The following is a 14,942-nucleotide window of genomic DNA, read 5'->3' on the forward strand; positions in this document are numbered from 1 at the left end:
ACGGTATTTCTATATTTCATACACAGTTTTTACTCTAAATAATTATATCTTTATAACCAAAAGAAACCTTTTTGCTTTTGGGGAAATACATTTGTCACCTCAGACACAGTTTCATATTTTTGTTTATTACTCAACTTCAGAGCAAGTCAGCAGGAAAAATCATTAGTTAAGAGAGTCAGAAATTCATTATGTTTTTCAAAATCCTTCATTTCTTGAAGCCTGTTGTATTTTGAAATCCAAAATCCAAACCAAAAGCAAACTCTAACAATTAAATCTTATTCATGTGTAAATTTCCTGATGGGTTCTACAAGCTAGGTTCACCCACCTTTCCTCTTGAAAGTAGGTAGTCTTGTAGATGCTATGGATTGTTATGTTTTAAACTTGTTTGATATGGCATTTTTTTCTCAATCTGAGTCCTACAACATATTTAAAGTAAGTTGCATCTGCTGGAAATAGTTCACCTGTCTCTGATCCTGTTAATTCACATCAATTTATAGCCATTCCTAGTGCACATATGTGTTCATGTATATAAACAAGAAAATTGTGTACAATTTCATTAGGTGAGACAGAGGTAAATCTCCAGTCATAACAAAGTCGGACCTGTGAGGATTTATTTCCTCATCACTTTCACCAGCCCTTCAAAAACAGTAGCCAAGGAATTAGAATATACACATACATATTTTTTACATATATAAGTAAATAAAAAATTGCACACCTCCTTTTCAGACACACATCTGCATGAATCCTGAGGTGACACAGATTCCATCTTCCAGCACGAATTAATTTTTCTAATGGGAATAAATATAATCAAATCATAACTAGCAAATGAAAGAAATATGCCACTTAACAGAAGAAATCCATAGAGTAATGAGCAGATCTGGCATGCTAAACACCTTTTTAGCACTTGACTACAGCAGCAGCTGTGTCTAAAGTAATTCAAATGTTACTCATTTTTATCAAAGTTGATTTATTAAAAATATTTATATAGGCATCAAATGAGTTTCATGTGCCATATTTGCAGCAATTATTAAAGCATGGTCACCACTGTATTCCTGAATTTGGAAATCTAGAATGCTTCCTAACAAATATTTTCCTTATTTTCTATTCATCCTTCATATGGACACCAGGCTTGATCAAAATCATCCTGAAATTAATGCAAAAACTGCCACTGACTTTTAAGCTGTATGGATCAGACCCTTAACAGTAAAGCCTGCTTTGTTCTTCACCTGGATGCCAGCTCTTTTATCAGAACCAATTTATCACTTACTCCATGCTGCCAAAAAAAGCCTAAGATAATCCATCACACAGAAAGAAATAAAAAATGAAATGTTCAACACTTAAATTAAGGAAATAGTTAAATTAGTTGCAATTACCCATGTTGTGAAAGCGTGCATGTCTGGTTCCAATCAGAGAAATATCCCAGTAGAACCTGAGAAAGTTTTCCTAGGTTATCATCTTCAGTGCTGATCAAGGAGGGCCATAAGGGGTATAAGGAGTGAAGAGGAAAGAAAAATAAAGACAAAGAGAAGAAATAAAGGCATGTTAATATGTCTAGCTCTATTAATCTTCAGTCTCAAGTCCCCATGTATTTCCCAAGAAATTAAAAGATTATAAAATCCATGCATAGGAAACATACCAAAATAATCTCTTTTCAAAAAATTCTATGTGAACATGTAAAGAAAATTCATTACAATTGTGGCTAGACAAATCTCAACATTTACCCATAGGCATCCTTCTCCTTATAATCACGCATTCCTAGTGGTTGGCATTACTAAAGTGTTTTTATGCTTATAAAATAAATTTACATTTATAAATTCAAACAGCATCTTGTTATATTCATCTGTATATGTGCTCACCTATATGTTTTCTTAGCACTCTATACAGATTAATTCTTCAGCTAAGGTGTATTAAAAATAAATAAATAGTCTAGTTGGTTTCAAAGATGAACATATGGAAATTAGGTTGAGTAAGAAGAGCAGCAGGCTTTGTGAATACTGTGTGGTATTTTCAAACCCAAGAATTGTTTTGAGAAAACTTCAGACCTCAGCAATTTTTAAAAATTAAGCATGCAGAGGCTTGTTCAAATACACTTGCTCATTTACGTATAAATGGTCATGGGTGGTATTGATTTGGGTTCAATTTTCCCCAAAGTCTTTGCCTTTTCCTCCAGAAAATCCTTCACAGAAAGTTTCTAATTTTATCTTTCCCTTACAATAATCTATAAAAGTGTAATCTACTAAACATCTAAAATAACCCCCAGGTAACTATTGCAAAAAGTAACCTGTCATTCTTTCTAGAATACAAATAAGTCTCTAAAATAGGAAAACTCAAGGGTAAAGATCCCAGAATCCTGGATATCGACGATGATGGATGAGTCCTTTACCTAAAGAAGGATTCCGCATTGTCGTAAAGTCTCGGTGTCAGCTTGAGAGAAGGATAATCGATAGCCAGCGGCTTCACACTGAACAAGGCCATTGCCAGTGCCACAAAGAGGACGGGCAGCAGCACGTGTGACAGGCTGCCTCTCCAGTCTCGCCTTGAGTGGTGAAACCTCTTCATCAGAAGGGCAACCATCTGCGTGAGAACAAGGCGGGCTCCGCGCACGCTCGAGGCTCCCGCAAGGGAAACATCTAAGTGAGACAAAGAAAACCTCTTGACAAACAAGGAAAACCAAATTGGACTTTCACGTGTTACACTGCCAAAGACAGAATATAACAGTCTTCTAGCTCTAACAAAATCAAACTACATAAGCATAGCATGTTCTCCTGAATGGAATAGTATAGCCCCATACCCTATCACCTCCAGGTAAAACCAATTAACTCTTCCCATGAGGGAAAACATGTTCAGTTTATACATCTCTATAGCTGCCCATGCACAGCTAATGGCTTACTGAATACTATTTTCCCTAGGTATTCCCTAGGGTCCTGCACTGGTTCAATCACTCTTTGTGTATTTCAACCTTTTTTCCTGGACAAATTACTCTGACAAACCTGGCCTGTATTAGCACCAATGTCTTGATCTACCTTGACTGGAATCAGCAGCAACTTTGTCACAGAAATACCAATGGATCCTCTTCACACCATCACAGTTGCTAGGCACGTGCATTTTCATAAAAGCATTCCCTTCATTTCCCTGCTTATATGAGACTGATAAAATCTTCATATTTGTTAGCCAATTCAGTTTTCAGAGCTCATGGGCTGTCCTTCAGATTCACATGGGAGTGTGTCTACAGCTTATTAACATCTCACAAATCAATAATTTTCCCAATACTCTCCCTTAATGTTATTTTATCATTCTCTGTCAGACACTTGTGAATCACACCAATCTCTCTGCCTCCGTTTTAGCCCTTAATGCCTTCTAGGCTCTTATCAAACTCTCTTGCCTGTGGCCTTGCCCAATTGAATGTCCTTCAACCTCTTTCCTTCTTCACAGCATAGCAGTGTCGGCAGATTTACTACCACAGGTATTTGTACCGTAGCAAGACTGAATAGCCTGTTTATTAGAGTGCTCAAAGTCATGCTGTATTTTATGAACACTTGTGATTTCCCTCTCATTACCTTCCCTTCTGTGTATTGAGAACATTCTAACTGTTATTTACGCCTTCCATGTTTAAACAGCCATGTGTTTGGAAGTTCTCAAGAAACCTCAAATTAACTGTCCTTCTCTTAGGACAATTTTTTTCTGAGTTAACAGAATTTTAATGCCAGACCCTTTGCATGGTTCTAATAGAGTATTTTTAGCCAAGAAGTGAGGCAGACAGGGAGAAAAATTAATCAGATAATAAGCCAAAATTCTGACCATGGTCACTGAAGAAAACAGCTCAAATTCTGTACTCATTACTTACAGGTTAATCACCCTCAGTCCCTGGGAAGGTCACACATCAAATTCTCCAGAAAATAAAACCCAGGATACAAAAAACAAGAAACGGCCAGGAATAAACATGATATATTTGACCTGTGTCATCTCAGAGCTCAGCATGAACATAGGACTGGTTTAGTGAATGAAGGATGAGCAGTGTATTTTAGCAATTTATTTTGATTCAACAAAGCCTGTGACGCGGCCTCCCACAGTTGAATGGGGTGTGGAGGACAACAAGGACCACTAGCTGTACTGACAGGCACCATCCTGTAAGCTGGGAACAAGGATACCAGATCCAACTGAAGACCAGCTGGTTTGCTGGGGTATCCCTTGGGGGCAAAAATGAGCAAAGCCCTGGCTAAAGTACCTTTGAACACAGATGTGTGTGCATACCTGCACCTGGAGGGGATCCACCCTGTTTGGAGTCATCTTTATGTCAGGCACTGGGGACAAGGAGAACCTCCCAGCAGCAGGAGCAGCTCTCTGGCAGCACCAAAGAACCCTAGTGGCATCAGGGAGCAAAATCTCTGCTCAGGGAAAGGACAAGCTGTAATAGGCACCTATTGGTAACTGGGAAATTCTGATTTCATAAATCAGAAAAATAAATTTTACCATGAAGAAAAAAATCAAAACTCAAGACCAGCCTGGACATGGCATTAAGTAATCTGCTCTTGATCTGCTTGACCCGCATTTTCAACATTAAAATTTTCTGATTTTAACAGACTATAAATAACTCTAATTAATTTGGGGGTTATTTTGGAGGGAGAGCAAGGGGAGAAATTCCAGTATTTATTCCTTTAACTCCACAACCAAATGTTACTTTTTTTTCCCCAGAAAATCCCATAGAACAGAAATTCTCTTTAAGATGTTCTAATCACAGCCATAGCTTGCTAACTTGACAGGGATTTAAGGTTTTGAATCTCTGGAGAGAAAAGTAGCTTCAGAATTCAGATTCTGATTCAGCTTTCAAGTGCCCTGATCAAGAAAGGTTACATTATAGGCTTAGAATTTTTTGTTCTGTAAATTGCAGTTGGAGGAGAAGACACTCTTGTTAAGATTTTTGTTGGTTTTTTTTTTTTTTTTTAGGAAACTTCTCAGGAATGTATTAAGTCTTTCATGTTATCATGGTAAGACTCTCAATAGTTGTCACAATACAAAAACTGAGACACTCAGAGGCAGAAAAATTTTCGAGGTATGAGTATTTTTAGACTAAAACATATCCAGTAAGTGCTTCCAGATCAACATCCCTGAAATTCTAAAATATACCATATCTCATTTATCTAAGTAGCAAAATGGCAGAAAAGAGGCACAGAATTAGATTTTTTCTGTAGTCTCAGACCTGCTTATAAATCATTAGCATGAGATGTGAATGAAAGAGCCTTCAAAATATTTGACTCTTCGAATCTCTGAAAGGCAACAAAGACATACTTTCTGGGGACAGAAAGCGAAATCAGAGCTGCCATTCATTATTTTTTCCTTGACAAACAGAGTAGAGAAAAATTATAACAACTTAATTCAGGTTGCCAAAGGAAGGGAATCTGTCACTATGAATATAAATAATTGTCCATTTTGTCCAACATCCTGACTCTTACTCAATATTCATAATGCCAATGAGCCAAGACACATCCTAAGAAGATGTAATAAACCATTATAGTGGAAGTGTATGTGTGACTGTTTGACTCAGGCACTGCTTTTTTTTAAAGTGATTTATCTTTTCTGAAACCACCTATGTTTGTTGTTTAAAATTCTAATTGAAGAGGGTGCCAAATATCTTTCTGAATTATCTTAAATTTCTGTCTTTATGACCTTGAATTCTGTCATTTCTTTGTGTTTCAGGTACAAAACAAAATTCTCATTTATTTATTTTGAATTTATTCTATTTGATGATAGTGGAAGGGCTCTTAAATCTTCTTTTAGGAGACAGGTTATAGAAGTTTTCAATCCATCTTCTGCATGAGTAATCTCAACCTTTCACTGTCCTTTTATAAAAATCTTTATAGTCCTAATCAACCTTGCTACTTGTCTCAAGTCCTCTTATATTAACACTGTATCAAGACAGAATGTGTTCAATGCAGCTGTCTATCAGATGTGGAAACGCTGCTGATTTATACAGTAGTATTACACATTCTCGTACTGATCAACTTGTTTTCTTTATGCACAGTACCACTTCATCTGACTGCACTGTGAAAAGTAGCCTGCATTCAGCTTTCCATAATAGACTCAATATGGCTTTCAAGATTTCCAAGGTGTTAAATCACTCTTTCAACTAGAACCTACAGAATTAATTTTTGCTTCATAAAGCTTGTAAGTAATTCACCACCTATGTCTGATATGTGTGTCAGGATACATAAAAACAGCATGCATTTATGGGAAAACAGCTTCTGATTATCACTGTGAATCATAAGGGCTAGAAGACAAGACCAGCTGACCTCTCTGTTATGAAGTCAATTTTTATGCAGAAAGCTTATGAAAATATCCTCATTAATAATTTAGATCATAGAATTAAAAACCTGACCCAAGTGTTAGAAGCTGTCTTGCTTGACTTACAATCGCAATTATCCACCAGAATTGCAATTATGTTCACAATTAACTTGTACTTCCCAATTCATCCAGACTCTCCTTTGTATTACAGACAAGACTTTTGCTAGTTTCCAATACATATAGGTTAATATTAGGTACAGGGAAACAGACTGAAATCCAGAAACAATAGTTATCAAAATCCTTGCCTACAGACTACTCTAGAATTAGTCTAGAATTGTAAAATTCTCTAACTTGGTATCAGATGGTGCTTTTCTCCTGTATTTTGCACTTCCAGAAAACAATGAAATTCTAATCTTTTTCATGGTGCTGAAGGAAAGATAGGCTATGCATCAAATAAATTAACAGCCAGGAGCATACACTTTCAATTCTTTCAGTTCTGTTTGGCCATTTAGACAAGTCATTTAGATCCAGATTTTGGGAAGGTAATATGGGAACTGCAATACCCTGGCAAAACAGTTAAGCTAGCTCAAATGAAAACTGTTTGCATTGGGAGGCAGTACATATTTATTGGCTTATCAGAAGTTTTGTGCCAACAAGTAGTTCTAAGCTGAGCAAGTGAACTGACCTCATTCTGCATTTCAGCACATGCCATAATGGCCCAGAGGCAGTGCTAGCCCACCAATCTGTGCATAGCATTTCTTTAGAAGACATAAAAATGTCCTTCCTCTTCTTGTACATTTTTCTACTCATTATAAAAATTAGTATAATATTGAATTTGTTTCCAGGAGGATTTTGAAGACAGATTTTCATGTGGGGAATTGGAATAAAAGGCATTTTGGTGGTGTAAAGTATAAAGGGAATGCATCTGGTCTTTGTTTCATACTATGACTGATTCTTGCTGATATATAATAATGAATTCTCTCTATCCAAAGCTGATCAGAAAAATATTTCTTGTGGGGGAATTTCACAAGAGAAGTTCCCTTGGGGCATTTTTAGATATGAATCTTCCTATTCCTCCCCTCAGGCTATTTTTAATTTTAGGCATTGTGAATATTTCTTCTAAAGAGTTGATTCAAATTATTTCCATCTTAAGAATTTCCTGTCTTGGAGTTTCTCCCTACTCCATACAGACTGACTAATCTAATTAGGTAACATTTTTGAAGGGAAAACCTGTAGGATTTTAATTAAAAATTTAGCTTTACATTCTGAGTCACAGATCCCAAAACAGGATTCTGCATGGGCCTGAAGACCTTTGAGACAGAGTAATAGAGATCTAGGCAACTGCAGTGTTCATCAGCAGAATTAACATGTTTTAAAGCCAAAGAATTGGTGTCTGTCACTCCCTAGCCGTCTAAAGAACTCTCTTGACAATTCAGATCTCCCAAGTCTTTTTCCTCAAGCCAGACAGTTGATTGATTAGATGATTTCCTTCCCTTATCTGAGATATTATTCTTGTTCAAGATCTGACATGTTTAATATTTAATCATACTGAAGACCACTGAAAGGAGAGCATGAACAATACATCCAATTCCTATTGAAAAATCAAGAAAGAACCACCATAACTGGAAAAATGTGCTGCATACTCTCACTGAAGAAACTCCAACACCCAAATCTCACAATCTAAAAACTTGTCCCTAGAAAAACTACTAACAAATGCACAAAGGAGCCTCTTTAATCTCTTTATTATTTATTTCCCAGAATCAGAGGTGTGAACAAAGTTCATTTGTATGCAAAAAGCATAGGAAAAAATGGAGCAAACTCCTTTTAAACTTATCACTGTATTTAGAAGAAATACATCCTCAAGTCAGGCCTAAACAGGGTAAGAATCCTCTACTCCAAGCAATGTGTAAGGGGCTGAAGGACTGGTAGGATGCAATTGCATTTAAATCTTAGAGCAAGAAACACTTCACAGTACCTTCATACTTGACATGGTGGAGACATATGTCTGACTTTTGCTAGTTAAATGAAAGACAGAAGTGTAAAGTGGGTTTGTGCAAAAGGAAAAGGTAAAACATCCAGGTGTTAGAGAGCAAAAAGCCTTCATCCATAAAATAATTTTCTTTGCTCTTACTTGCAGCATTGTTATCCAAGCATTGACAGAGGTGTATCTAAGCAAGAGCGTTTCATCCTGGACATCACTCTTTGCCTCCAAGACTTTCATTCACGTTTGTTGTAGGGAGTAAACACATTGTACAGACAACATAAGGCACATAATTAAATGGCAATGGAAAATACATGTCCAGAGAACAATGAATCTGATGAAGGGCCTGGAGCACAAGTCTTATGCAAAGTGGCTGAGGGAGTTGGGGTTGCTTAGCCTGCAAAAAAGAAAGCTCAAGGGTGGATGACCTTATCACTCTCTACAACTGCCTGACACGAGTTTGTACCCAGGCTGGGGGTCAGTCTCTTCTCCCAGGAAACCAGTGACAGGACAAGAGCAGTCTTAAATTACACTAGGGGAGATTTAGGTTGGACATTAGGGAGAATTTCTTCACAGAGAGGGCAATGCAACCGGGCTGCCAGGGAGATTATGGAGTGACTGCCCCTGGAGGTGTTTAAGAAAAGACTGGATGGCACTCAGTGCCATCATCTAGTTGATATGGTGGTGTTAGGTCATAGGTTCGATTTGATGATCTCAGAGGTCTTTTCCTACCTAAATGATTCTGTGATTCTGATTCTGTGATTCTGATTCTGTAAATTTGTTAACCAAAAAATGAGCTTCCTCTTTTTTTATTATTTTGTTGGCAGAAGAGGAACTGTTAGAAGGAATTTTCAGCTTACAGTTTCACATGAAATATGATTTATACAAACACTTCAGGCATCAGTCTAAAATACTCTATTCCTCTTGGACCTTAACCCTAACATGGCATTGGTTTGGGATAGGTAACTAGCAGAATGGGAAATAATTAAAATTAGGACTAATTTTTTGAATACTGAATAACCCAGTGGAGGAGAATACATTAGGATTCACAATAAAATGGCTCTCAAAATAACATGAACAGAGTATATCACCTAGATTTTCAAGAGCTCATTAAATGCAGGAAATGGTTATTCCTGTCCCTCAAACTCTACAACTTTTGTAGAGTTTACTAGATGAATTGATCAGAGTCCCTACCTGAGTCTACTTTTTTGGCAGACAACCACCATGCTGCTGCAAAGATTGACAAAATATTCAGAACAGATTTTAAGTGTAAAAAATAACACAACTCAAGGTCTTTATTTTGTCTCCAGGCATAACATAGCCTCATTCACAATATGAATACCATCCTTTAATTTCAAGAAGTTGCATTTTCTCAAAGTCACCATACAAGAGGTATGAACAATAGATGAAGAGATAAGCGCCACTGAATGCAAGCAAAATATTTCTTCACGATTATACAAAGTAGATTAAAACAAAAAACTAGATTCTAATTACTTTAGATGTTCACAACCACAACTACTTCTAGCCATCATTATATTTCTATTACATGAAACACAAATTTAGATATATGAAACACCTATTCAAGACAGAAAGAAGGTAAGCCAGCCTCTTTAATTAAAAGATAACTAATATTCACATGCCTACAGAATTTCCTGACTGTTTTAACCCTCTATTAAATGCAAGAATACTCAATCTCATACCAATGCAAAAAACAAAACCATTAAGCTTTGTCATCCCTTATGCCAAATAACAAAAAATCTTTTAAAAGTAAAAGTGCCACATCATACAACAGCACTTCATTTGTGGTAGTAGATAAAAACTTTAAAACAGATGTGCATCACAACTATGCTTTAAGTGTAAATTTGAGGAAGCAAGAAACTCCAAATGGCATTTAGCAAGTAAATAAAATAGTCAGAAAGACAGTGAACCGAGACCTCTGCTTTTAATTTATGGACCTGCTTTATACTCTTGCCTTCCCAAACCTGTTTGTCTGTTTTATCTACTCATTGCATTCAGTCTTAAAACTAGACTGCAAGCTGTCAAAGGTGGTAAGGACCTGGGTTATTTATTCTTACTATTAGTCTACAGGGTGTCTGGAACAACAGGGCACGACTTCAGATTTGGTTTCCAAGGCATCATGGCTCATGCAATAAACAAAAATAGCTACTACAAGCAGCTTGGAAAAAACAACACCCTTGCTGCTGCTCAAGTGTGAGCTGGTGTCAAAACACCCCTTGTTGTTTTTACTAGTGTGGAAATGGGCAGGAGTGCAGACATAGCAGAAACTTGACTGAGGTTATATTTATTTGGGAATGGAACACTTCCAGGTTATAAAAGCACTGTAATTACTTTCAATGAAGGGAATTAATTTTTTGAGTGCAAAATACTCTGTTTCTTTGCCTTCTCCAGCCATAAGAACACAAACAGTATGTGAGCATAAAGAAATAGGAAACAATGGTGCTATCTTCCTATCCATCACCCTACAGACACCACAGAGAGCCAAATACAGTTGCTACACTGACAGCCAAGCTAACCTGGTGAATGGCCACCTAAGCTAGTCTGGGCCTGGTGGATGAGGAGAGCACACTGCTGAATGCACTGTTCCAATAAATCATAAATAGAGGGTTTCAATTGTTTCTACATTTGTGATGCCTAAAACAATCTCTTCTGTTAAATTTTTATGGTTTTTTTCTGCTTTGACGTCATTCATATCTCTTCTCTTCATTTTAGCTGGGATTTTTTCCAGCTTAAACCATACTGAAAAAGAAGCTGTATTTAAACACTAAGTATTTTTTTTAGACTTTTGTAGTGAACTCTACTGTGGCAAAGGCAACTTCACCATTATGGGATGGGAATATTCTTTGGAAACAAACAAACAAAAAAAAAAGACAAATATTCAGTCAGGTAGACAGATTATCATGTCTTGGAAAAGAAAATTACTGCAGAATTGAAAACCCTAAGTCCCTGATTTTGAGTTTCTGCATGGCTAACTTGCGACATTAACAACTATGCTAATTCAAATTTCCAGGAGATAACTGTGCAAATAGATATCATTTTATTACAGTACTATCTCCCTTGCAGTAGTGCACCTGCAATGAATTGCCACATGGAAGAGAAGGCAAGTAAAGGAACAGCTGAAAAAAGAGCACAGAATGTGGCTACAGCATGGAAGCCTATTTGCACCTTCTGTTTGTACTCTTTGAAGGTACACCCGTAGAAGAGAAGCACAGGCTGTCAGAATTGGGAAAAAAAAAAATCCGATTCATTTCATAGGTATCTATATATCCATGTCAGACTTGGCCAAGAGAAAGAATACATTTGTGCACGTACAGTGAAACAATCACCAGATACATTTTGTGCACTAGAATATACCTTCTTGTTGCGATAAGCAGTACGCTTATTGAGGTTGGTTCCTTTTCTTTCGAGAAATGTAAACCAATATCCAGAAAGCTGTTAGAATTTAACCCCCTGAATTCAACCTACAGACTCAAGTTACAACATTTCAAGACTGAATCCCATGCAGACAATAGGGCTAACACCCACAGTATTTTTGCTGTGTTTGGCGAAAAAAATGGTGAAAGGCCAGGACAGCAATAAAATCTGAATGTTTGCTCTACCATTTTCCATAACATTATGCATGAGACTTAGATAAGTATCTTAGCATTTCCAACTAGACAGACTAAATACAGCAACAGGAGAAAGAACTATATATTCAAATCAGGTATTCTCAAACACTTGCCACTGGTTACTTCCTCCTCAGAAAGGGAACTTTTAAATAGCAACTGTCCATCCTTGTACTGCAGATGACTTCTGTCATGCAGATGACTTCTGTCATGCAGATGCTCAGTTTGCTGCGAGTGGCCTTTGAAAACACCGTGTACAGCACTCTGGAAGAAGCCTCTTGGAATTTTTCAGAGAAAACTCAGACATTAAACAGAGGGCCCACATTTCACTGTGACAGACAAGGACATTCTGACCCACTTTAACTTTCAGAATTTTTGCAAGTATTACCTTAACACAAACAAAGCATTTGGTCTAAAATACTGCAGCTCCCATGATCAGGAATATTTTTAGACCATATCTCTACTGGAGTTATTCTATTAATAAAAAAATCATATCGAAGTTTGTGCAGGGGAACAATTCAAAACTGAAAGTTCTTCAGGAGGCATGTTTTATTCAGACCTGAAGCTCTAGTAAACAATTGAAAAATGTGTTTGATGAATAATCTCATTCCTCAGGCATTCTCATAAATAGTGATCACATAAATAGTGGTATTAAACAGCTTCAAGGATCTGGATTAGCAGAACCAACTGCTCCATTTTTTTCTAATGTCTCCAATGAATACAGTAACCTAAATAAACTGTAAAATAAATCTAGAGACAGATAGAAAGAGAAAAAAATTACATGGCTAAAAATTTCCACCCGTACAAAGGTCCAACACCTGGTCTACTATCATGAAGTCACACTTATATTTCAAATGAGGAATTGGACAGCAACAGTGTAATATACATCCTGTATCACCTTGTAACAAGTTTACCACAGGAAAAGGCAGCAAAAAGAAGTGCACTCCTAAATGTTCCACAAACTGCCCTTCATACTGAAGCTACCTTACATGTTGTTCCTGTAGCTCCTAAACAGTTTTTTGTTACTTTTTAGAGGAAAAAAAAGAGAAAACACACACACCAAAAAAAAAAAAAAAAAAAAAAAAAAAACCACCACAACACCAACCCAAAACCACCTGTTGTACTGCAGGATGTTGCTAATATTGAGAAAACAGATATGTGAATATTGCTAAAGTCTTTGTGGGCTTTTGTTGCACAGAAGGAATGTTTTAGTGACAAAGCAGAGACAACCATTTCAGCAAAGGTGATGCTTTTGAGAAGGCACTGGACAGGTGAAAATCTAGTTTCATGTAGAAGCATCAACCTCAAAGAGAGCCTTACTAGCACAACTATGATGCATAGCACACCTTCTTCATACATAGGGTACTTACTCAATAAATGAGGCAAGATGTCAGGAAGATTTCATGAAGCCCTTTCCCTAAGCAATGTTCTCTTTCAGAATAAAAAGTAAGCATCTTACTCTTGATGAGCATTTCTTAAAAAATTTGGTCATTTACATTACTTACTTAATTGAAGTTAAAGTATCTGTATTTGCTGGTGCAACAGCATTAATAAAGCAAAACTGTTTTTAAATGCTTGTATACATGTGTCTACATACACAAACACATGCTTTCTTCATCTATAAAAATATATATACAAAACCACAAAAATATATATAAAATATCTGCTCCACTTGTAAGCTCAAGCAAGGCAAGAAACCACCCAAATTTAATTTTCATATAAAACCTAAAGACTAGCTATTAGCAACAAATACTTTCTGACACCATATGTATGACTATGTGTTGAATATCTAAGAGTGAAAATTTTCTCCAACACATAGACCCTATATTACGAAGGAGATAAATAATAATTTCTCAAGAATATGAGATGTAAACACTATCTTTGGAAAAATCGAATTGCTGAACAGCAAAAACAGCATGATCTGAAAGAATTTAACTGTTTAAACTAGGAAGAAAGTATTACTAAATGTGTAGCAAAAGGCATATTAGCACTGGGCAACCTATCATTGCTGTTACCAGGCAATCCATTGTTGCTTAAATGTGGGATTGCATTTTATGGAAATGGTTTGCTCTGGCTCACCCTTGGAAAATGTATGGTTTATCCCAAGTCTGTACCCTCCCTGCAGTATCCTGTATCTGTAACCTCATTGGCTGGAGAATGTTACCGCGCCCCTTTGAACCTCTGTGATAAGAATGCCAAGGCAGAAGGCTCTGCCCCCTCTTGCCCCTCTACCCCTGGAGGCGTCCGGACGCTTCTCTCTCCTCTCCCCCCCTTCCCCCTCCCCCCTTTCCCTTCCCCTCTCCCTCAGTGAATAAACCCTCACCTCATCAGCATCCCACCGGCATCTGAGTCTCCTTGCCTGCCAGCGCAGGAACACCACGACCCCAAAAGACCCCGGGGGTCTCCGGGGGGCACTCCCCGGGGACCCCCCATAAATTTAAACAACAACACTTAAATACCAGTTGGTTTTTGGAAAAAAGATTATCATTTAAACCACTTACTAAATACAGATTTTTTGTGATGTTGCAAATGTGAAAAAAGGTGGAATGCCTGCAAAAAATGAGTGCAGGTCATTCTCAAAAGCAGCAAATGAGCACAGGAATGCTGGCTGCCAGATCTCAATTATCTTTTCGGAAGAGCTCTATTTCAAAGAAGGGCTTATAGGCAAGATGTAAGAGCTACACAACTGAGATTATCTGATCACTTATTTTTCAAGATATTAAGGGGACTCATGTTCTACCAATTACCTCTGGAAAAATAAAATATTCCTAATGCACCTACAACTATCTGTATTCTTTATCCCTCAGCTCAAAGAAATATCTAAACACAGTGGAAGGGCCACCAAATAGTTTCACTTCTAAAGCAAGCACTGTTAATAACTAACACACAAACAACTCAGGTTACAACAAAGGAAAGGAAACAGGTTGTCAGAAAAAAATCAGGTTCACAATATTCTCATACTTGCATTATCAGGTAGTAAGATCTGTGAGATGTTAGTATCAAATACATTTTTCTGTTTACTAGGCCCTTGAGATATATAGAAATTCAATAAATAGTCC

At 37.1% G+C, this 14,942-nt stretch overlaps 1 protein-coding gene across 1 annotated transcript in view; it reads right to left on the reverse strand.

Annotated features, from left to right (window-relative positions):
- Positions 1–14,942, reverse strand: part of ABCA13 (ATP binding cassette subfamily A member 13) — a 173,327-nt gene that overhangs the window by 67,641 nt on the left and 90,744 nt on the right. The window contains exons 36-38 of the mRNA XM_063399467.1: positions 2,384–2,630; positions 1,374–1,463; positions 716–788 (exon numbers count right to left, since the gene is read on the reverse strand). Coding sequence (XP_063255537.1) covers positions 716–788; positions 1,374–1,463; positions 2,384–2,630 — 410 coding nt within the window. The remainder of the gene's footprint in view (positions 1–715; positions 789–1,373; positions 1,464–2,383; positions 2,631–14,942) is intronic.

The sequence above is a fragment of the Prinia subflava genome, chromosome 1 (assembly GCF_021018805.1).
Source record: "Prinia subflava isolate CZ2003 ecotype Zambia chromosome 1, Cam_Psub_1.2, whole genome shotgun sequence".
In the NCBI taxonomy this organism is placed as follows: Eukaryota; Metazoa; Chordata; class Aves; order Passeriformes; family Cisticolidae; genus Prinia; species Prinia subflava.